This window comes from Scyliorhinus torazame, chromosome 15 (assembly GCF_047496885.1).
Source record: "Scyliorhinus torazame isolate Kashiwa2021f chromosome 15, sScyTor2.1, whole genome shotgun sequence".
Taxonomy (NCBI): domain Eukaryota; kingdom Metazoa; phylum Chordata; class Chondrichthyes; order Carcharhiniformes; family Scyliorhinidae; genus Scyliorhinus; species Scyliorhinus torazame.
The window spans coordinates 24,155,771-24,178,175 of NC_092721.1; the positions used below are offsets into that span (position 1 = coordinate 24,155,771).

Sequence of the window (22,405 nt, forward strand, 5' to 3'; positions counted from 1 at the left end):
CCAGTCCCTGACTGTCCTCCATTTCAGAGGGCATTTGGGAGTCAACCACTTTGCTGTGGATCTGGAGTCACATGCAGGCCAGACCAGGTGAGGGCGCCAGATTTCCTTTCCGAAAGGGCATTTGGTGGCTGGAGTTTACAGATTTCAGTGGGGTAAGGGAGGCTGAATGGCAAGTGAGTGGGCCGTGTGCTTCAGCTCCCGCCACCTCAGCTCAGCGTAGCAAGCGCCAGATGCTCAATTAGCAGCTGCCTGGCAGGAGGCCGGGCAGTTAGTGGTGTGGATTTGCCGGACTCCACCCCCCAATTGGGAGTCAGGGGTTTTGCCGTGAACAGGAAATCTGTCGCAATGACAAATTTCAACCCCCCTCGTTCTCTCAATCTCTTTTTTCCCCCTTACGGCAGGCTCAGAAAGATTCATCAATGCAGTCCAAAAACATACACATGCTGATACCTTCAGCTGCAGAATCTGCTGTTCATGCAGTCATAGAATCATAGAATTTACAGTGCAGAAGAAGGCCATTCGACCCATCGGGTCTGCACCGGCCCTTGGAAAGAGCACCTTTCTCAAGCCCACGTCTCCACCCCATCCCCATAACCCCACGTAACCTTTTTGGACACTAAGGGCAATTTAGCATGGCCAATCCACTGGGCCCGCACATCTTTGGACTCCGGGAGGAAACCCGGAGTACCCGGAGGAAACCCAGGCAGACACAGGGAGAATGTGCAGTCTCCGCACAGACAGTGACCCAAGCCGGGAATCGAACCCGGGACCCTGGAGCTGTGAAGCAGCTGTGCTGACCACTGTGCTACCATGCTGCCCCTCACTGTCTCAATGGAAGACCTTTCCTTCTGCCCTCGTGTGCCCCTTCCTCAGACCTACTGTAAAGCACGCTGAAATGTTTTCCCGTCTGACTCCTGCAAATCGGAGTGGGCAATGAAAAATTGTAAACAGCTGGGTCTTTGACAAGGTCGATAGCTTTGTTAACTGTTTTATTTCACCAGGGCAGGTGGGTTTCCTCTCCTGCTGACTGCTTGCCTTCTGTAATATCTGAGACTAGAATGATGATGTTGAATTGCCAACCTGATGTCATCACGGTATTTGACATTTTGGCGCAATAAATTCCAGCCCGGTGAAGCCACCATTATAAACGTGACGATATGACTTTTTATTTAGAGTTACGTGATACTTCTAATGCAAAGGACCATTGCAAAAAATAAACTTTCAAGTGTTGCGTTATTGACGTGTTGTGAAAAACCCAGATTTATCCAATCAAATGTGACCAGGGGTGTTTTAAAAAAAAAACATTTTAAGGCAGAACTGTTCTCTTTGTCAGCAGCACTTGGGTAATTAATGGTGGCCGTAGCAAAGCTGTTTTCAGCCGATTCAGATCTGAGGAGTTCCTGGACAGGTAGAGATGCTGGTGATACCAGTACTGTCGACTGGCATTGAGACACGTGAATTCCTGAAATGATTCTGGCTTTCCCAATCACCCTGAATCAGCTTAATTTCATCGGATGATTACTTATGGATCAAATTTAATTATTTCTAAACATTTAATAGCAATGACCAGTTTTGAAACCGAGTCTTCAAATGACACTTGATTGTCGCTTAATCCAGGTTCAGTCAATTCCGTTCTGTTCAAAGTATACCTGACAGAAATAATTCATGACCTTTAAATTAATTGAATGAACGTTTAACATCTGAAATTAAATTGTGTAATGCTTGAATGTATAATCGAACACTCAAAAGGTGAAAAAGAAAGATTGATGAAAGATTACACCTGAAATTATAACATGTCTGATATTGTTTCGCACATTTTAGTTTCATTCCTCCAGTTTTAAAATCTAATGAATTAATGTGAAAATGTACCAACAGCAAAATCTCATTTTAACACTGATAGTTTTATTTTTGCACAGGGATACCGGCAGCACCAGTGATCTTAGCAAGACACAACGGGCTTCAACTTTGGATAGACCTACGAGGTGAGATCACAGCAGCAACTGTAATAATAATGGGCTTGGCAAAATGGAGGTTACATTGTGAAGCCCACATGGTTATAGCCAACAGTACTGGACCGACTCAATAAATCAGGAGTGAACGGTTTCATGTGACTTATGGTCAGTAGCGCATGTGGAGTAAATAGACATGAAAGTCAGGCCCGCAGGTCTTGGGAGATCAGCAGTCAACCACATAATGAATGATATCCATTGGGAGGTGTTACGCTTTGGTGCTTGGCCGGTTGGAATAAATGCACTAAAGAACGTCTAGTTCCAGACTAGTTAAAGCTTTTATTGTTGAACAACTGCGTGGGTAAGATAACTATAAGAATATTATCAAAAACTACTAACTATAATAAATTAACTACGAGCTACTACAAAATGTGACTATCCACTACGAAGACCCTCTACCAACTCCTTGAGGTAACAGTGTCGCGTGGTTGTTCTCTACTGCCACCTGCTGGTTGGAGGTCTTGTCTATCACTATATACATGACTGCTTGTGCATATCATCACAGGAGGCATCCATGGTTTATTCTTTATCCGCCATCATTCTTGGATTTTTGTTGTGGTTTGACAACATAAATTATTGCTTAAAAAAACAAAAAAATTAACTTTTGCGATTGCAGATTTAGCATGAGGCCTTGGAGAAGCACTGTGAGGACATCATGTACATGGGTTCCCATTACAAAAATCTTACCTGTTCATTCTTTGCCACTTGAAATTCTTCCCCTCATCTCAGAAATGAGCATCGATGGAAAATAACGTCTGATTTATCTAGCAGTTCAGTAAGGGTACAGGTTGTTTTGCCGATGAATGTGCTCTGTCACCGTAGAGTAGATACAGCAACAGCAGAGCAACTGCGAATAAATAAGCAGTGCCTTTGTCATTCTGGCTGAAACCTTCATCATTGCTGTGCGATGGACTCCTTCAGCCAGATGTAAGTAATGATTGTAATTTTGGCAACCTTCACTTGAGCCAGAATGGTCATCCTCCACATGGGGTATTTAAGGTCGGGGGCAGGAGGTTTAGGGATGATGCGAGGAAAAACATTTTTATCCAGAGGGTGGCGGGAGTTTGGAACTCACTGCCTGAAAGGCTGATGGAGGCAGAAACCCTCATTACATTTAAGAAATGTTTAGATGTGCACTTGCGATCCCAAGGCATTCAAGGCTATGGACGACTTGCTGGAAAATGGGACTAGGTGGTTGTTTATGACCGGCCGAAGGACCTTTTCTATGCTGTATGACTCCTTGACTCTGTGAGCAGATGTATGAAGTTATGCCGTCTCGTTGCCTCTCTGTCTCCACACCTCCCCCTCCTCCTTTGCTAACGCCTGAAAACCCAACCCTTCCAGCCAGTTTTTTAGACATACCTCCCTCTGATACCATTTTTGGCTTGGGGTTCGATGTTTGCCTGATTACTCTTCTGTGGTGGGCCAATGGCTGTCTTTCTATGTTAGCACTGCCACATTAATGCCGGTTGTTGGTATGCCGACACCTTAAATGTCAACATGGCAAAGCGCCAACGCTCATACCCTGACAAGCCGCCTTCTGGAAGGCTCGGGTCGCTCGTACTGCATGTTGCGCTGCTTACTTCCGCAGGACTGCCTTCAATACATCCGAACCAGCGAAGGCATTGGCGCAATTGTGCGCAAGGGAAGTTTTGCTGACGCCTGGTTTTCAGTGAGCATTCGTATGGTTTTACATTATGCAAGAAAAGCAGATATTTTGTTACTTTGGTCTTGCATCATTCTAATCCCGATGATCTGTGCAATGTGAGGCCAGGGCCTTTTGAGTAAATGTGTTTAGCTTTATATGTTTCAGATATAGAACTGTTCTTTGCGTTAGCAGCTCAGAGCCAGCTCATGGACATCATGAGAAAGTTGTGCTCAGCCGATACAGATCTGAAGAAATCCTGAACAGGTAGACACGCCAATTGCGCTGCTCCACCCGAGCTGCAGCGAATGCTATAAATTGTCCCAGCCGTCCGAATCACTTCTGAAATGGAGGCGACGTGGTGAGAATGATGGAAACATGCTGTTCATTTGATGAGTAGGCTGGGTCTGACACTGCAGCATCTTTTGTTTGCTCCTGCTGTACGCCCACATCATAGGACAATAAACAGCACGTCATTCTCGAGCAAAGATTATTTATACAACTGGTGCTTTGTGAAAGGTATATTTCTTTCTAAGGTGTTTTCTTTTTAAATAAACTCCTGCTGAATTCCAACACTGAACTCTGGCGTATTTGAGGCATTATTTTGCAGCTCCTGCACCGATTCAGTTAGGACACTGGGCAATTGCTCTACCCGGGCAGCCGGATGCTTCATGGGTAATGCATGAGCTGTGGCTGCATTGGACTCACACTGGGGGCTGGGGTTTTACTGGTGGGGTTGGGTCGGAAGGGAAATGCCTCCCCCTCCCCCCCACAAATGTTGTACCGACGACCTGTTGCCTCAATCCCCGCCCCAGGGGAGGAGGAGAGTGGGTGGGAAACTGAGAATTTCTTAAAGTTTTCTTAGCCTTTTCCTGAAGGGGAGAGAGGGGGGGGGGGTTCTTTTGCTCCACTAAGCCTCTTCACCGCCAATTACAAGTTGATCTTCCGCAATGTTCTCCTGTTCTCCCCTCCCTCCGGTTTGTCTGCATTTGAAAGCTCCCAAAAATCTCCCGCCCCGTGAACATTTGTAACAAATCAAAGGCGCGTTCCCAATGAGCTCCTTAGGTGTCTTAGTTGGCCTGCATGCTGCTATTGATGGCTTCGCAAGCCCGCCCCTGCCTCCACCCACCCACTCTCCTCACAGCGCCAGGGACCCGGGTTCGAATCCGGCCTTGGGTGACTGTCTGTGTGGAGTTTGTACGTTCTCCTCGTGTCTGAGTGGGTTTCCTCCAGGTCCTCCCATTGTCCAAATTTGTGCAGATTAGATGGATTGGGCCATGCTAAATTGCCCCCTAGTGCCCAAAGAGGTGTAGGTTAGGTTATGGGATTGCGGGTTGAGGGTGGGGGAGTGGGCCTAGGTAGCATGCTCTTTTGGAAGGGTGGTGCAGACTCGATGGACCGAATGGCCTCCTCCTGCACTGTAGGGATTCGATGATGCCCATGGCATTTTCTGGCACCTATCTGGAGATGTGGAGGACCCACTGCCACCTCCGTCCACATGACACTTTGAGATCCGCAGCTCGCCCCAGAAACACCTATCAGTCTTTCTCTCTGTCGTGTCATTTCTTGCTGGGATTTTGAAGCCAATCTCAATATGGAATCCATGAGTGCTTCGTTCATATTTCCTGCAGTGTCTTGCTCTCTTCTTTGGGTGCGTCCGTCAGCTTCCCCAGAGAACGCCCCCCCACCCCCCACCACTCCCAGAACCCCTCCTCCCCCATCCAAATGAATTTTTGACTGCAATTGTCACCTGCAAATCATGATAAAACTCTTATCACATTGGAGTGCAGCGAGGTCAAAGAGTTTGCCACACAAACACCAGTTGTATGGATCAGAGTAATTGGATCATTGATTTTAAATCAGAATGTGCACTTTTTCTGGTCAATATTTATTGATGATGTAATTGATAACGCTTTCAAGTATCATTTCCTTGTTGATTTGAGCAAATTTGTAAGTGACGAGCCTGCTATCAAATTGCTTTCCGTCTGACAGGAATTTTCATGACATTGACTAATAATGTGCTTGTTGAAATACACAGGAGCAATATTCCCGAGATTAGGCCATTCAGCTTTTCAGGATTGTCTGCTACTTTCTGTTGGTTCGTTACTGGAACTTTATTGTTCAATCCCATTTCCCAGCCTCTTTTCCACATTGACTCGGACCATTACTTCCCAAGCAAATATCTCTCTTTCAATTCCTCAAATTGATTTGGCACCTGTGGCTTTAGAACCACATTCATTTGAACCATATGACGATCATACGTTGTAGTGTCAGTATATTTTGACATATTCTGACAAAACAGAGCGAATTACTGACATGTGCACTTCAACAGATGTTAATGATGTTGCCGAACACATCTCCCATCAGAGCATTGTTGAGAATATCAGTGATATCGTGCAGAAACAAACGTTGTCAAACTATGCCACTTGTCAATGGAGTTTAAACAATGATACCATGCGAACATCGTAAGCCAGAGAAATTGTCAGCGATCAGAAAATATTCACAATGTCATGGAAATACCTGTGGTTTTCTCAATAATTCAAATTTTATTTAATAAAATGATTCGAAGTGATGGACAAATATAGTTTAATGAATTGAAATTCCTGACAGTCAATAGGATTGGGGCCTGTCCCTGCATCAACTGATTTTCCTTTTAGTCAAGAACCTGGTAATAAAGTTCTGTCGACATTCAATTTGGGAATGTTTTAGAATTATTGCATTAATCGCAATAACCTTAAATACAAACTAATAGCGTGGCTTGGATCTAATAATAAAGAATGTTCCTCTTAACCTCAATAATGTAGTTAAGCTTGTTACCCTATTGCGTGCAAGCCAAAATGTTTGTTGAGAAAGACAATTCAGGCTAACAATAAAACCATCCTCTGAAATGTCACCTTGTTGGCTCTGGATGTGCACTGTGCATGTTTTTAGTTGGGGGTGTGGCTCAGTTTCAGTTTTAGCTGGCGTGTCTTTTCACCCAACCCCATGGTCAGGATTCTCGGGCGGGATTCTCCCTTTGTGAAACCAAGTCCCCACGCCCGCCGGAAAACGGGTGAGCATCACTCCGGACTTTTTCCTCCCCGGGGTGATTCCCCGTTCTCCAGGGGGCTAGCAGGCCTCCGGCGTGCGTCCCGCAGCTCTGGCTGCCGGCGGAGCCCTGCTGGACAGACCACGGCGGCCGCAAGTGCGTCCACGCATGCACGCGGCAGCCCACCTTGGCGCGGGCCACACAGCGGGCCCGCACTAAGGAAGATAGGTTTCTCCCGGATGGCGATGGCTCGCAGATCGGTAGCCCCCGATCGCGGGCCTGGCCGTCATCGAGGCCCCCCCCCGGTGTCCGATCCCCATGCCCCCGCCACCCCACCCCCTACACAATAACGCCCACATCAGCCGTGACTCCGAGTTCCCGCCGGGTGGAACCACATTAGAACATTAGACCCATCGAGCGCGGAGAATTGCGTGCCGGCGTGGGGCCTTCTTTAGGTAATTCTATGCTACCGCGCCGAGCGTGATTTGGCCGCGGAGGGTCGGAGAATCCCGCCCCTCATCCTCATGTTCCTCGGCGGCGTGCCGTTCACTGGCGGCGGGATTCTCTGTTTCTGTATCGGGAAAAGAGAATCCCAACATCCTGAGAATTCCGGCCCATATTTAATCAGCTCCAAATCAGACAGTTGAGAAACCTGCAGCAACTTGCATCTACATAGTGCCTTCAACAGAAGCAAATATCGAACAACATCTGACCCTGAGGCAGATGAAGAGATATCAGAGCGGGTGACTAAAAGTTTGGTCAAGGAGTCAGAGTGCAAGCAGTGCCTTAAATGAGGAAAGCGAGGTTTGGAGGCGAAGAGGTCCATTGAGCGAACACCAAGAGTTTAGGATCTAGGCAGCTGAGGACATGCCTGCCAACGGGAGTGATTGGAGGGTTGCAGGGTTGGAGGAGTGTACAGAGCAAGAGATGGGTAAGATCATGCAGGGATTTCTAAACAAGGATAAGAACTGTAACATTTATTTGGAAGAGACCAGCAGCTGACGTCGGTCAGGGAGCACAGGAGTGATGGGTGAAGGGAATTAGGTGCAAGTTAGGACACAGGTAGCAGAGTTTTAAGGTATCAAGCTTGTGGAGGGCAGAACCTGGGAGGCCTGCCTGGAGTGCATTGGAATAGTCAAGTCTAGAGATAATTGAAAAGGGTTTCAGCCACAGAATACCGTTAACATCCCTCATTGCAACATCCAATTGGTTTTAACTAAATCTAGGATTTCTGCTCCAACTGGTAATCCTTTTGACAAAGTGATCACTCTTTGCCTGAAATGGATTTCCTGTTATCTGTCCTTAGATTTAATAGCTGCTGCCATTTACTGTTATGTACCTCTGCAAGATCACTTCCCAGATGCCTGCTTTCAATTCAGTAGAGCACAAAATTTTGCAGTACGCATGATTGTAGCAAAGCAGAACAAAATGATCACATTTAATCAATGCTGATAGCGTTCTAATCAAGATGCCTTTTAAATTTCATGTCTTCGAATTGTGCTTTGCGAATTGTTCTGACTCTTGTTGAAAACTGCCATGCTCGCAGTGCTGAAAGAATATTGTTTGATTGCCATGCTAACTGAACTTTTCTGCATTCTTGTACTTGTTTAACACAGGACCACAGGCAGCACTGACATCAGCAGCCCAACGAGCAAGTATTCGAGTTTGGACAGAAAGAGCAGGTGGGATGGAAACTCCACAGCAATGTGGGATATATTTTCCCCCAAAATGGGGCTTACTTTCGTATCACACGATCTAATATTTATAATCCCACCAAATTTAACACTTTGATCTTTGGAATTAATGTTAATAAATGGACACAATAAGAAGTCTTACAACACCAGGTTAAAGTCCAACAGGTTTGTTTTGAATCACTAGCTTTCGGAGCACAGCTCCTTCCTCAGGAACCTGGGGCGGGATTCTCCGACCCCTCGCCGGCCCGGAGAATAGCCGGGGGGTGGCGTGAATCCCGCCCCGCTGCCCGACGCTGGCTGCCGGATTCGCTGCCGCCGGTTTATCGGCGGGAGTGGGAAGCGCGTTGCGCCGGTCGGAGGGCTGTTGGCAGTGGCCCCCCCCAGCGATTCTTTGCTCCGCGATGGGCAGATGGCCGCCCGTTTTTGGCCAGTCCCGCTGGCGTAAATCAAACAAGGTCCTGGCTCTGCGGGCGGCCTGCGGAGTCCTCGGGTGGGGGGGGGGGGGGCATGGGGGGATCCGGCCAGGGGGGGCCCGCACGGTGGCCTGCCACGCGATCGGGACCCACCGATCTGCGGGCGGGCCTGTGCCGTGGGGGCACTCTTTCCCTCCGCGCCGGCCGCTCTAACGGTCCGCCATAGCTGGCACGGAGAAGAACCCCCCTGCGCATGTGCTGGGATCACGGCAGAACACGATAGCGAGCCTGCGCATTCGCCAACTTGCGCCAGCCGGCGGAGGGCCTTGCGGAAGATTCCACAACTTCCGGGCAGCCCGCGCCGGAGTGGCTCACGGCACTCCTCGGCGCCAGTACAGCCCGCCCCGCCGGATAACGGAGAATCCCGGCCTTGGTGTTGTAAGACTTCTTACTGTGCTCGCCCCGGTCCAACACCGGCATTTCCACATCATTAATAAATGGAGTCCATGGCTGGATCATTACTTAATAGGTGTTAAACTGGCAGAGATGCTCATGAACCATTATAAAAATAACTACCTGATCTTCACTTCTATTGATTTCAAACCATCAATGGCTTTGTCATTTCTTGAGCAAGTGAATGGATGGCTGCTTTCACTTGCTTTATACAAATCATTCCTTATTTCCAGGGATGTGGGTGTCACTGGCTAGGTCAGCGGTTATTGCCATCCCCAATCGCTTCTGAGAGGGCGGCGGAGAAACATCTCCTTGAACCGCTGCAGTTCATGTGTTGCGGGAACGCCCAGAGTGCTGTTAGGAAGGGAGTTCCAGGATTTTGACACAGCGATGGTGAAGGGATGGCTATGTAATCCCAAGCCTGGATGGTGTGTGGCTCGAAAGGGAACTTGCAGGTGGTGGAGTTCCTATGCACCTGTTACCCTTGTCCTTCTCGGCGGTAGAGCAGGTTTGAAAGGTGCTGTCAAAGGAGCCTTGGTGAGTCGCTCCTCCAGAGGTCTATAACATAGACTGAATATAATGGGCGGGATTCCCTAGCCTCCCCTCAGCGTGTTTCTCGGGAACAGCCCGCCATTGAAGGTCCCACTGGCGTAAGATGTCGCCCACAAGATGCGAAAGTATGAACAGGATTTAGGAGAGGCTTTATCGTAATGTCAGCGATTCCTTGCAGTAATATATTAGTTTGCCAGTTTTCTTAAAACCCAACAGAATGGATGAAGAAACCAGTAACGATTTCATAAAACACATGAGTTTATAGATGATTGTAAGCAGAAGTAAGGGGCTGATTTCAGCGCTTGCTCGTTACAGATAAGGAAAGTCTGCAAGAACAATTTAAGCCAAGTAATGAAACAGCAAAGGTGAGGGTTAAGTGAAAAATGTGACAGGATTTAAGTAAAAAAGTGTTTACCTTTGTTCGTCAGCTGCCCTGAAGTTAGAACCTTGTCTAAGGGATTTTGAGCTTGTAATTTCCATATGGAAGCACGGTAGCACAGTGGCTAGCACTGTTGCTTCACAGCTCCAGGGTGCCAGGTTCGATTCCTGGCTTTGGTCACTGTCTGTGCGGAGTCTGCACATTCTCCCCGTGTCTGCGTGGGTTTCCTCCGGGTGCTCCGGTTTCCTCCCACAGTCCAAAGATGTGCAGGTTAGGTGGGATGGCCATGATAAATTGCCCTTAAGAGTCCAAAAAAAAGGTTGGGTGGGATTACTGGGTTACGGGGATGGGGTGGAGGCGTGGGCGTAAGTAGGATGCTCTTTACAAGGGCTGGTGCAGACTTGATGGGCCAAATGGGCTACCTTCTGCACTGTAAATTCTATGATTCTATGGAAAAGGACCCTGAGCGGGATTCTCCCATCCCGCGGCAGAGTGTCCACGCCGTCGTAAACGCCATTGCGTTTTACGACGGCATGAACGGGCCGCTGCCAGGAGTAATTCTGGCCCCGGCAGGGGGCCAGCACGGCGCTGGAGCGGTTCGCTTTGCTCTAGCTGCAGATCCTGGGCGCGAACTGGGCGCCGCGGGATCCGTAGGGAAAGAGGCCGGGGGACAGAGAGGCCGTCCCACCGATCGCTGGGCCCCGATCGCGAGGCCGCATCGGAGGCCCCTCCCGGGGTCAGAGCCCCCCCTCCCTCCCCCGCAGGCCGCCACCCTCCCCCGCAACCCGCCACGCTGGGTTCCCACCGGCTGCGAGCAGGTGTGGATGGTGCCGGCGGGAATCAGCGTTTTAACCGCGGCCGCCCGGCCCATCCCGGGCCGAGAATCGGCGGACCAGCACCGCGCCAAACACGCTGGCGCCAATGCCGCCGATTCTCTGCTCTGCGGAGAATTGCGTGCCGGCGTCGGGTGGTCGTGGCCCGGTCGCGGGGATTCTCTGGCCCGGTCCCGGGCTGAGAGAATCCCACCCGCTATGTAGCAGCTTTGTATGCTAATATTTTATTTCCAAGTGTAAATAATATTGAACAATGTACAGAGTGAGCCGCATTATGAGGTGTCTTTATGTTAAAATCTGACCTGTGTTTGATGAATTGTTTGAGATCAGCATTCCGTGCTGGATAATTAGTATTGGTCCAGTGTCCACAGAAAATTTGATACCCCTATGGTGAGCCTGGTGGACCTCACGTTATTTAATTGAGCAGTGATCTGGCCAAGCTCAAATCACAGGCATATTAAATCCCTGCCTCAGTCAGTGGGAGCCTGTGAAGAGGTTGTGGATCTTCCACCTTAGATCATGGGCGGGATTCTCCGCCGCCGTGACTCTCCGTTCCCGGCGCCCGGGGGTTTCCCGACGGCGTGGGGCTGCCCCACAATGGGAAACCCCATTCACCGGCTGGCTTAACGGAGAATCCCGCCGGCCGGTCGGGGCAGAATTGTGGCGGGGCGGAGAATTCCGTCCCAGGCCTCCAAAAAGTAGGAATATTGTTAAATAAATTAAAGTGCGAAATAAATAGTTGAACACGACAATACTAAAAGGGGGATGGACTGGCTGACAACTGTTCTCCAGTTATGTCCATTTTTATAACCCAGTGATGTGTTTTGTGAGAAAAGACGGGATTCCAATATTAAACCCTTAGCCTAAGTGGCTGGTGCCATAGAAACGTAGCAACAGAGGGTCTGGAGATGACCATTCGGCCCATCGAACCTGCTCTGCCATTCAATTAGATCATGAAAGATCATGAAAATGAAATGAAAATCACTTATTGTCACAAGTAGGCTTCAAATGAAGTTACTGTGAAAAGCCCCTAGTCGCCACATTCCGGCGCCTGTTCGGGGAGGCTGGTACGGGCGACATCTTGTGGGCGACATCTTCCGGCTGTTCACGCTGGTGGGACCTTCAATCCCGGAATCATCTACCTCAATTTACTGATTTCAGCCTTGATCATTGAGCTTCCACAGCACTCTGAAATCGGGAATTCCAACGATTCACAACCTTCTGAGTGAAATTCCTCCTCATCTCACTCTTAAATGGCCCTTATTCTGAGATTATGTCCCCTGGTTTTAGACTCACCAGTCAGCAGAAATATCTCAACTGCATCCATCCTGTCTTGCCATGTACAAATTCAATACGTTTCTATGAACTCATCCCTCGTTCTTTTAAATTTTAGAGAATACAGACCCATTTTCCTCAAACTCTCCTCGTACCATAGTCTCGCATCCCAGGGAGTAAGCTGGTGAACCTTCATTGCACTCCCTCCGTGGCAAGGATTCCTTCCTTAGATAAGGAAACCAAAACTGTGCACATCACTGTTGTGTCACTCAAAAAGTTTATTTACTTTGTCCTCCTGGGCTTGTTTTCATGTTCTCCTTAAGTCCTGTCTCATGTTACTTTAATATGGCTATCAACGCATTAAAAATTAATGGTGAAACAATCACATAGTTCAGAAAGAATTTAATGGAAATATATTAAGATTTGAGCTAAAACATCAAGTCAGGTTGTTTTAATTCACTTTCTGTGCCTGCGACCTCTAATATTATTTTTAGAAGCTTTTAACAAACAAAAAGAACATACTGAGAGTAATTTTGACTTTGAGCAACAGTATGAAACCAGAAATATAGGATCACTCGTCCATTATGCATCTCTCCCACTTTTAATCTTCAATAATCAGTAGTGACCTAATCCATTGAGCAAAAGTAATGAATTATTTTCTTCTGATGTAATTAATTCTTGCCCATGGTTGCATAATAGTTCACAGGTCACTAAGTCCATGGACGCTAGTTTGAAAGCCTATGATGTAGTACTAAGGCGGGAGATTAATTAAAGGGCCTTATCAAGTAACAAGTGATTAAAATTGAATACATGAAAAAAAAATCACGGAATTATAATGATTAAATGAGCAATAATACAGAATTATTACCTTCTGTTGCCATTAAGGCTCATCTGTTGCCTGGACAAAACTTGTGACAAAGCATTTTCCACTTATTAAAGGTTTAGTTGAAAGTCACACTGAAATCCATACTGGGCTCAGTGCTCGTGCTACAACCAGTCAATGATTTGCTCCTTAAGGTACATAAGTGACTGTAGGAGGCCTTGTGGCGCAATGTTAGCCCCCCTACCACTAGTCCAACCTCAAGACTTGTTGGCCAAGGAAGGAGCATTCAATGTGGTTCAATGGGCTGATAACTAGCTCTGAGATCCTTCCCCCACTATTCCCCCAAAAGGTAAAAAACAGTACATGTGCGTGACGATATGGGGAGGCGTGGTGCAGTAGTATTGTCACTGGTTCTGGGACCCAGGTTCAAATCCCATCAGGTGGTGAATTCAATAAAAATCATGAACTAAAAGTCTAATGATGACCATGAAACCATTGTTGTAGAAACCCATCTGGTTCACCAATGTGCCATCCTTACCTGGTCTCTCAGTGACCCCCTCCCCCTCCCACAGCCCCTCCAAATCTCCATAACCTCCTCCAGCCCCTACAAGCCACCCCAACTCTGTAACCTCCTCCAGCCCCCTACACCCCTCCCCATCTCCACGTGTCTGTGTGGGTTTCCTCCAGGTGCTCTGAGTTCCTCCCACAGTCCAAAGATGTTCAGGCTAGGTGGATTGTCCATGATAAATTGCCCCTTAATGTCAAAAGATGTCGTCGAACAGGCGCCATAGTGTGGTGACTAGGGGGTTTTCCTTAATTGCAGTATTAATGTAAGCCTACTTGTGACACTAATAAAGATTATTATATATTATTATTAAGATGTGCAGGTTAGGTGGATTGTCCATAATAAATTACCACTTAGCGTCCAAAGGTGTACAGGTTAGCTGGGGTGACAGGGTTACGGGGATATGGGGGGCGGGGTTCTATAATCCTTAATGCACTGATGTCAGAATGCCAGTAACATGGGCTGTATTATAAAGGTCTTTACTCCAAGATTCCACTAGAGGGTGCTGCCTTCTGCAGTCTCATGATAAATGAATTTTACGGATTTAATTTCGCATTTTCAACCAAGCTTTCCTGCAAATAGCATCAGTAGGTTAAATTATTTGTCCTGCAGCTTTCTTTATGATTTAGAAGATTTCTTCATTACCCAACCAACTTGCTGTGTGCTTTCCAACCCCTAACCTCCAGACTTTCGAAGCTTTCTGATTATTTTATTTGAAAAGTGATTAAGCATAATCATTCTCAACATAAATAAAACATTTAAATAAACAATCATCCTGATATGAAACTGATGTGTAGCTCTCGGACGATCGATCGATCTACTGATTGAGTTGAAGGTAATTATATCAGATGTCCACCATCTACATGACACAAGTCAGGAGTGTGATGGAATACTCTCCACTTGCCTGGATGAGTGCAGCTCCAACAATGCTCAAGAAGCTTGACACCATCCAGGACAAAGCAGCCCACTTAATTGCTCCTCCTTCCACAAACATTGAAACCCTCCACCACCGATGAACAGTGGCAGCCTTGTATTCCATCTACAAGTTGCACTGCAGTAACTTACGAATGTTCCTCAGACAGCATCTTCCAAACCCATGACCACAACCTTTTAGAAGGACAGGAGGAGCAGATACCTGGGAACCCCACCACATGGAGGTTCCCCTCCAAGTCACTCAACACCCTGATGGAAATATATTGCTGTTCCTTCACTGTTACTGGGGCAAAATCTTTGAAATCCCTCCCTAATAGCACAGTGGGTGTACCTACACCTGAGTGACTGCAACGGTTCAAGAAAGCAACTCACCACCATCTTCTGAAGGGCAACTAGGGATGTGCAACAAATGCTGGCCGAACCACCAACGCCCACATTCCCATAAATGAATTAAAAATAGTTCAGTTGTGATCTCATTGAATGGCAGAGCAGCTACAATGGGCCGAATTGCCTACTTCGGCTCCTATGTCTTATGGTTTTTTTGTTCTTAATGAAATGAAAAATGAAAATCGCTTATTGTCACAAGTAGGCTTCAAACGAAGTTACTGTGAAAAGACCCTAGTCGCCACATTCCGGCACCTGTTCGGGGAGGCTGGTACGGGAATTGAACCGTGCTGCTGGCCTTTTAAATCTGCTGCCATTTAAAATTTTATATCGTCTAATCTGATTTCATCAGATTTGCAAGATTGTGAATTGAGCATTTGATATCATTACCTATACTCTTTCAAACCGTAAAATATGTTTTTGCAACCTGCACTTCAGACAAATTATTTAGATTATGCTTTAATGATTGAAATCAATAGAATTGCTATCAAACTGTGACCTGAAAGCCTGTTTCTTTTTGTTCCCATTTCAGGACCAATTCATACAAAGGAGAAGATGTGCCAACGATGTGAGTGTTTCTCATCTAATTACACATAAGTTAAAAGAATTTGAGTAGGATTTTACAGGGCTGGGTGGGGTTGAGGGTGGGGGTGGTGGGTGGGGGGGGGGGGGGTTCTCACACCACAGACAACTAATGGCGGTCACAGCATTAGTTGACTTGATACGGTACTCCCCTGTGCTAGCCTACACCGCCCCCGCTCCCTCGGACAACACCCACCTGAGGAGGAAGTTCCACCTCTGAAAGCTCGTGGCCCACCAAATGACCAGCAGATCTTTGTTCCCTGCAGCGCCACTGGGAGCAGTGACCACCACTGGAATTGCAGCTAATTCTGGAATAGTGTTCATCAATGGAGCCTGTGAGTGGTGGGGTGCCGGGGTGGCTGGCGAAGGGAGGAGAACCGTGGTGTAGGAAGACTTTGATGGGGTAGGGGGTTGGAATTCTGATGGGCATAGGGGGCCTGTAAAGGATATACCCACTGGTCACAAGCTGTGGCCAGGGCACTGTCCAGCCAAGCCTGACCAACCTGGAGACACAAAGTCTCCGAGCCCCCTGGCATGGTCATCCCATTTACCCAGAGAATTCAGCAGCGGCTGTGAGAAGGTCCTCATTGAGGAACCCTTGGACTCTAATATTTCAGTGGCATCCCCTGCTTCTGCCAGATTGGCACTGCCAAGGGGAGGGCCTGAAGGGGGAGGAGGGCCCTGAAGGAGGGGCCTGAAGGGTGAGGGGGCTTTAGCGGCCCGATAACAGGTATCGATCACTTGGGGAGGGGATGCCTGATGACAGCGAGAAGTGGGGGGGGGGTTGTGCTGTTGTATTATTCTGAGATCGAGCCTTCCTTTTTAAAGTGCGGCCTGATCTCTGGGAACCAACACTTGCTGGCATGTTTGGGTCGCTCACATCACATTTACAGCATGGATCACCCATGGCTCCAATTAAAATGACAGAAGTGTGGGAACAATGTGATGGGATTCACGTTTGAACAGCTGGCATGATTCGCACCGATTTTCACACCCGACATGACAATTGGCCAATTATTCCGCCCTATGAATTTGTTGACATGATCTCCTATTGCTTATCCTGCATCCTGCTTTGTTATCATCATTGGGCTTGCAGATGTAGCCAATGGCACTTTCACCAAGGTGTTAATTTATATAGTAGCAAAATTAGCAAAGCAATATTCTCTCCAACGCATAATAAACTTTTATTGGAACATAAGAACAGAAGTAGGCCATTTAACCCCTCGAGCCTGTTCCATCAGTCAATTAGATCACAGCTGACTTCATTTACTGGCATTCATCATTGATCCATATTCCTTGATAAATCATCTAACACGAATCTATTGATCTCAATATTGGGAGATGCAATTGACCTCGCATCCTCAAACATTTGGGGGAGAAAATTTTAGATTTCTACTACTCCTGTGTGAAGAAATGCTTCCTGATTTCACTCGAGAATCTAATGTTGAGGTTAGGCCTACATTGTTGTGGATAAAGAAATGCTCTTAAATGATTCATTTCCCCAGCCAATATTTGCTCATTTTGAGCTTTGCCGAGCACATTTTGAAAAATGGAGTATTTTTAGTTTTGCAAATGCATCTTCTCTAACTTCAATTCTGTTGCAGGACCATAATTACATCTGAACCAAAGTCAGAGAGTCCAACCAGCAAGGGGTAAGGTTTTCAGCTGAAATCGTGGTGGTTTTTTGTTGGTCCGCATGCCTTAAAAGTAAACCCAAATCATGTCAACTCTGCATTAACAAAGACCGGCACACTATTCAATATTTCCTGCATGATATTTCAACAGTCGCCAAGACTTGGGGAATTAGCTCTGTTTTTGTAATCAGGAGTCAGAAAATGTAATGCCTGGGGCTAACATACTCAGGCAGAAAATACATTTGGGACCAGTATTCTTACTTCCTTGTTTTATTGTTTTTCCTTCCGGAAAGCTTGAACTTGTTTTGTACCATATTCCAAAGATCGCTTTGTTCTTCTTCTTTCTTAGCTTACAGAGTAGGCCCAGTCCTGATGGTCAAGTAACAACACAGGAAAAATCCCCTACAAAGTAAGCATCAGGTTCTGGTTCAGTTTGTTTCGTGAAACTAAATACGCTTACATTTTTGTTTATCTGGACTTTGAACTTGAGTCCCTTGTGCATATGGAGCTTTCGGACTGTGCTTGGATGCTTTTGCAGGAAGGGTTAATTTTGCATTATTGCACTCACACATTGTCCTCCATAGAGCCCCCATTTTAAGTGTCCTCGCATTGTTTCCCCAATGATTATCCCTTGAGAACATGGGTGATGCCTTAACCCACCGCTCCACCAACTAAAGTCGTGACCGTTTTTATTATTCTGAGATAGCGACCTGCCAACTTGTGAAGTGTAAAATTCCAAAAATATTGTAATTGTGGTCCAAACATTTTTACTGGCCTCTGGCAAAGCTGTTGCCTGGAGCAGAAACATTCTGCTGTGTATTCATGTTTGCTCCTAGTTGGAACAAGGTCACTTTAAGAGCCTGATCATGTGACATATTGACCATTCGTGTGGGCAAATGGGCTGTCTAGCCTAACAGCCTGTAGAGTAAACATCTTTCCAATAAAGGTCTTGTTTGTTCACACCTTCGTGGGCTGCAAACCTGCTCTTTGAAAATACCACAAATTGCTTTGGCTTCATGGAGCACAGAGGTCTGTTTCATCAAGGCCTTGCTGCAAAAGTAGTAATCCATCTTCCCCTGGTTTTTACATCTCTCAAAGATCTGATACAAATGTCAGTGTTTTGATTTAGGATTAGAATAGAATCTGCAGTGCAGAAGGAGGCCCCCTGACCCATCGAGTCTGCACCGACCCCCGGAAAGAGCACCCCACTCAAGCCCATCCCATTCCCGTAACCCAGTAACCCCACCCAACCCTTTTTGGACACTATGGACAATTTATCATGGCCAATCCACCTGACCTGCACATCTTTGGACTGTGGGTGGAAACCGGAGCACCGGGACGAAACCCACGCAGACACGGGGAGAACGTGCAGACTCTGCACAGACAGTGACACAAGCCGGGAATCGTACCTGGGACCCTGGAGCTGTGAAGCAACTGCGTTAACCACTGTTCTACCATGCTGCCCCTTGATCCACAGAAGTGCTCAGAAGAACTCTTTGCAAATCCCTCAGCCTATGAAGTACAAACAGGACAAAGTAGCGAGTGACTGTCTGGGATTAAGTGACCAAGTTGGGGGAACTGCATGTTAACCAGAGGCTACAGTATGGAGACCCCTACATTGTTACATTGCCTCTGGTTTTATTCCTTTAGAGTCCTTCTATGCCATGAAACTCAGGTGAAGAGAGCTGCTAAATAATGCACGCTGAGTTCTAATAACTCCGCCATCTAAAACTGCTACTGCGATGTGTGTGCCAATGGCCTGAAGCAGTGGCCCGTGCCTCCGTGAAGAAAAATAAGGGCTGCGGTTTGCTTGCCCCCTTGGGGAATGTTTTCGACAGGGGAGGGTGGGTATGTAAATTAGGGCGACTGCACCCTCACCATTTACTTCTGAACCCACATAATACAGGGGGCTGGCTGGGTGGGTTCCGAAATCAGCAGGGCCTACCTGCCATTTTTTAATAAATAGTCAAGGGTCATTTGGGCTTAGGGTTAGCCAGTTGACCCTGATAATTACACTGCTCATGCCATAACACAGTTAGCTCAGGCTGTCGGCTGTGCGAGGACAGGTCACTTTTAAAATAAAGTTTTTCGAAGGCCGGGCAGAAATGGGGGGCGTACTATCTTTGGGGGCCGCCCTTTGCGGATTGGTGGGCAGTTCCCCACAGATTGAATCCCCCTTTTCTTCATACCCCTTTGCTACATTACTGCCGCCCCTCTCCCTAACCTTTCCATACCCTCTCTGCCCAAGACCCTGGATTTATTTGGCTCCTGGATCGACTGGGCCTTCTTCCTTCTGCTGGGAGTCCTGGCAGGTGCCTGATAACATGCCCCTGGTGCTCTTGTGACTGATGGAACTGCCAGCCAATCAGATAACTTCACTTCTCTTAACCCTCTCTTCCCTGCCACCCTCACCCGGTTTAACAATGCTTATTGTGATGGTATGTATTATAATGTAAAGATACTCAGCAGAGCAAGGGTTAACGTGGGACTGGAGAGTGGCACAGGCCACAGTGTGATGTTTGTAGTCACATGGTCAGAGAGCAGTCTGTAAGAACACTCTGTAAGGAGTTAGCCCGCATGCTGGAAGCAACACTGTGCATGATCATACTTGGAACTGTAGAGCTGTAAATAGTTAAAGCCTACCAATAAAGATGTTTGGGCGGGATTCTCCGACACCCCGCCGGGTGGGAGAATTGCCTGGGGTCGGCGTGAATCTCCCGCCGTCCTCCTAATGCTCCCGCCCCCCCAAAAATTGCCCCGGCGTGAGTCGCGCCGCCCGCCTCGGAGAATGGCGGGGTCCGGCACGACTCAATGGCCCCGACGCTGACCGAGTACTCCGGCCCGCGATGGGCCGAAGTCCCGCCCGTTCTTTGCCGGTCCTGCCGGCATAAATTAGAGGAGGTCCCTTACCGGCGGGACCTGGTGGCGCGGGCGGGCTCCGGGGTTCTTGGGGGGTCGCGGGGGGATCTTGCCCCGGGAGGTGCCCCCACGGTGGCCTGACCCGCGGTCAGGGCCCACCGATCCGCGGGCGGGCCTGGGCCGTGGGGGCACTCTATTGTTCCACACCGGGGGGCCATGGTCCTCCGCCATTCCCGGTGCGGAAGCGAATCCCTCTGCGCATGCACGGGGATGATGCCAGCACACACTGGCGCTCCCGCGCATACGCCGACTCGTGCTGGCCGGCGGAGGCCCTTCGGCGCAGGTTGGCGCGGCGCCAAGCCCCTTTCCCGCCGGCCGGCGAGGCGCCGACCACTCCGGGGCGGGCCTAGTCCCTGAAGGTGCGGAGGGTTCCGCACCTCGAGGGCGGCCCGACGCCTGAATGGCTCACGCCACTCCGTCCTGCCGGGACCCCCCGCCCCGCGAGGTAGGGGAGAATCCTGCCTGTTTATGTTTAAACACACAACATCTCATCAATGAGACACCACCACAGCAACATAAATGACCCATATTTAGTAGCAAATTTATATTTTAAATAGAGTCGAGTCAGACAATTATGATCTCTATCTTTGAACCTGTGCTTATAGGGTTAAAACAGTGACATTATGATATTTTCCATTAACAGGCCAATTCTGAAATGGGGTAGCCAGAAAGATGAAAGTCCTGAAAGTCGCTATGAGCCAAAGACTTCAACACTGGAACGAAATAGGCCAAAGTGAGGAGACAGATAGCTTTTTAGATATTGTTTGTCTTATGCTATATAGACTGATTGATAACTTAATCACTGCATGGTTACTGGAAAAGCATCTAATGTGTTAATAATCTGTGAGAACGAGATGGTGCTTTATTCAAGCATAATCCCTGTGGGGATTATGATGTGGAGATGCCGGCGTTGGACTGGGGTGGGCACAGTAAGAAGTCTTACAACACCAGGTTCAAGTCCAACAGGTTTGTTTCGAATCGCTAGCTTTTGGAGCGCAGCTCCTTCATCAGGTGATCCTGTGGGGCTTAGACTAGGAAAATAGGAAAATACTGACTGAAAGGAAAAGCAAGTTCTATAAGAATACTTATTATTAAAAATAATCCCCCCAATGACTGTGCGTGCGTGCATGCCTGTCTGCGTACACACGTGTGTATGTGCCTGTGGGCATACATAAATATTTCCTAGCCCAACCAAGTGTACTGGTTTCAGATACTCTTCCCTCCAGACTGCTCTGGTAAGGTCATGTTTTGGGTGGAGCTGCACATGTCCCTGACCCACTATCCTCCTTGTCATTTATTTCAGAATGTGAAGTTAATTGATCTGCGACTGCTTGTCCGCTCTGCATGCAAATGCAAACTCTGTAAAAATTGCCTCTGTTATGATCACAAGATGGGAAATTGTGAATCAGGAAAAGGAATCTTCCCTCTCTCTTCTGCTGAGGGAAATTATCCTGGCCAATGCTCTTGTTAGGCTGAGCTGCTTATTGGCTGAATTCATGGGGCTGAGATTTTGGGCCTTGCTGATGTTGGGACAGAGGTGGAGAAAGCCTGAAAAATACCAAGGCAAAGCGGCTTGCTACCTCCCTGTCCCCATTCCGGCCATTGGCCATTTCGGTTGATATATGTTCAGGGCCCAGGAAGGCTGCCAGCACTCAGCTGTTAGGCACATAATTGGCACATAATTAGGCTCATTGAGAGCCTTGTTGAGCAGGGATGACATTTCCTGATGGGGCATGGGGTAGTGGTGGTGGAAGGGGCATGGTGCGGAGGGAGGTGATGGGCAGATCAACTGCGTTGAGGTAGGCACCCTGTGGCAGGTTGGAATGCCAGCACTTCTGGCAAGCATACCAGCTGTCCCGAGATGCTTGGATGGGGATAAAGCCAAAGGCCTCCTTATAAAAGAGCAAGGGCCTTCCCCTTCCCGCACCTCCCTCCCCCACCTTCCCACAATAGAAGCCTGCTTCTTCCAATATTTTTAAAATCAAAGTTTTTAAAAAATGGTTGTGAGAACCCCTTCTTGTTGAGTATTTGCCATGGACTGCAGCCGGATACCCTTGCAAATCTCCTCACCAACCTTAATTGGACAGGAAACCCATTTCCATGCTATTTAAGGGCACCGCTAAGTGAAACACTTGGCCGTAATTTACCGGCCTCGTCGCACCCGGCTTGGTGTCAGGACAAGACTGTTGAATCTCACGAAGGGCTTCTCGCGAGATGTACAATGCTTGAAACGCCTTGCGAGATTTAATGGAGTCTCGCGAGATGTCATGCTCTGGATCTCGCC

The 22,405-nt window shown here is 47.9% G+C and overlaps 1 protein-coding gene across 8 annotated transcripts in view; it reads left to right on the plus strand.

The window, feature by feature from the left end:
* Positions 1–22,405, plus strand: part of scel (sciellin) — a 91,133-nt gene that overhangs the window by 41,405 nt on the left and 27,323 nt on the right. The window contains exons 6-13 of one of the 8 annotated variants that reach the window (XM_072476194.1): positions 1,337–1,408; positions 1,917–1,982; positions 3,823–3,921; positions 8,299–8,364; positions 15,519–15,554; positions 17,173–17,220; positions 17,552–17,611; positions 20,765–20,854. In XM_072476194.1, the coding sequence (XP_072332295.1) occupies positions 1,337–1,408; positions 1,917–1,982; positions 3,823–3,921; positions 8,299–8,364; positions 15,519–15,554; positions 17,173–17,220; positions 17,552–17,611; positions 20,765–20,854 (537 nt within the window). The remainder of the gene's footprint in view (positions 1–1,336; positions 1,409–1,916; positions 1,983–3,822; positions 3,922–8,298; positions 8,365–15,518; positions 15,555–17,172; positions 17,221–17,551; positions 17,612–20,764; positions 20,855–22,405) is intronic. The other 7 variants (XM_072476195.1, XM_072476196.1, XM_072476199.1 and 4 more) reach the window with 7 other exon arrangements.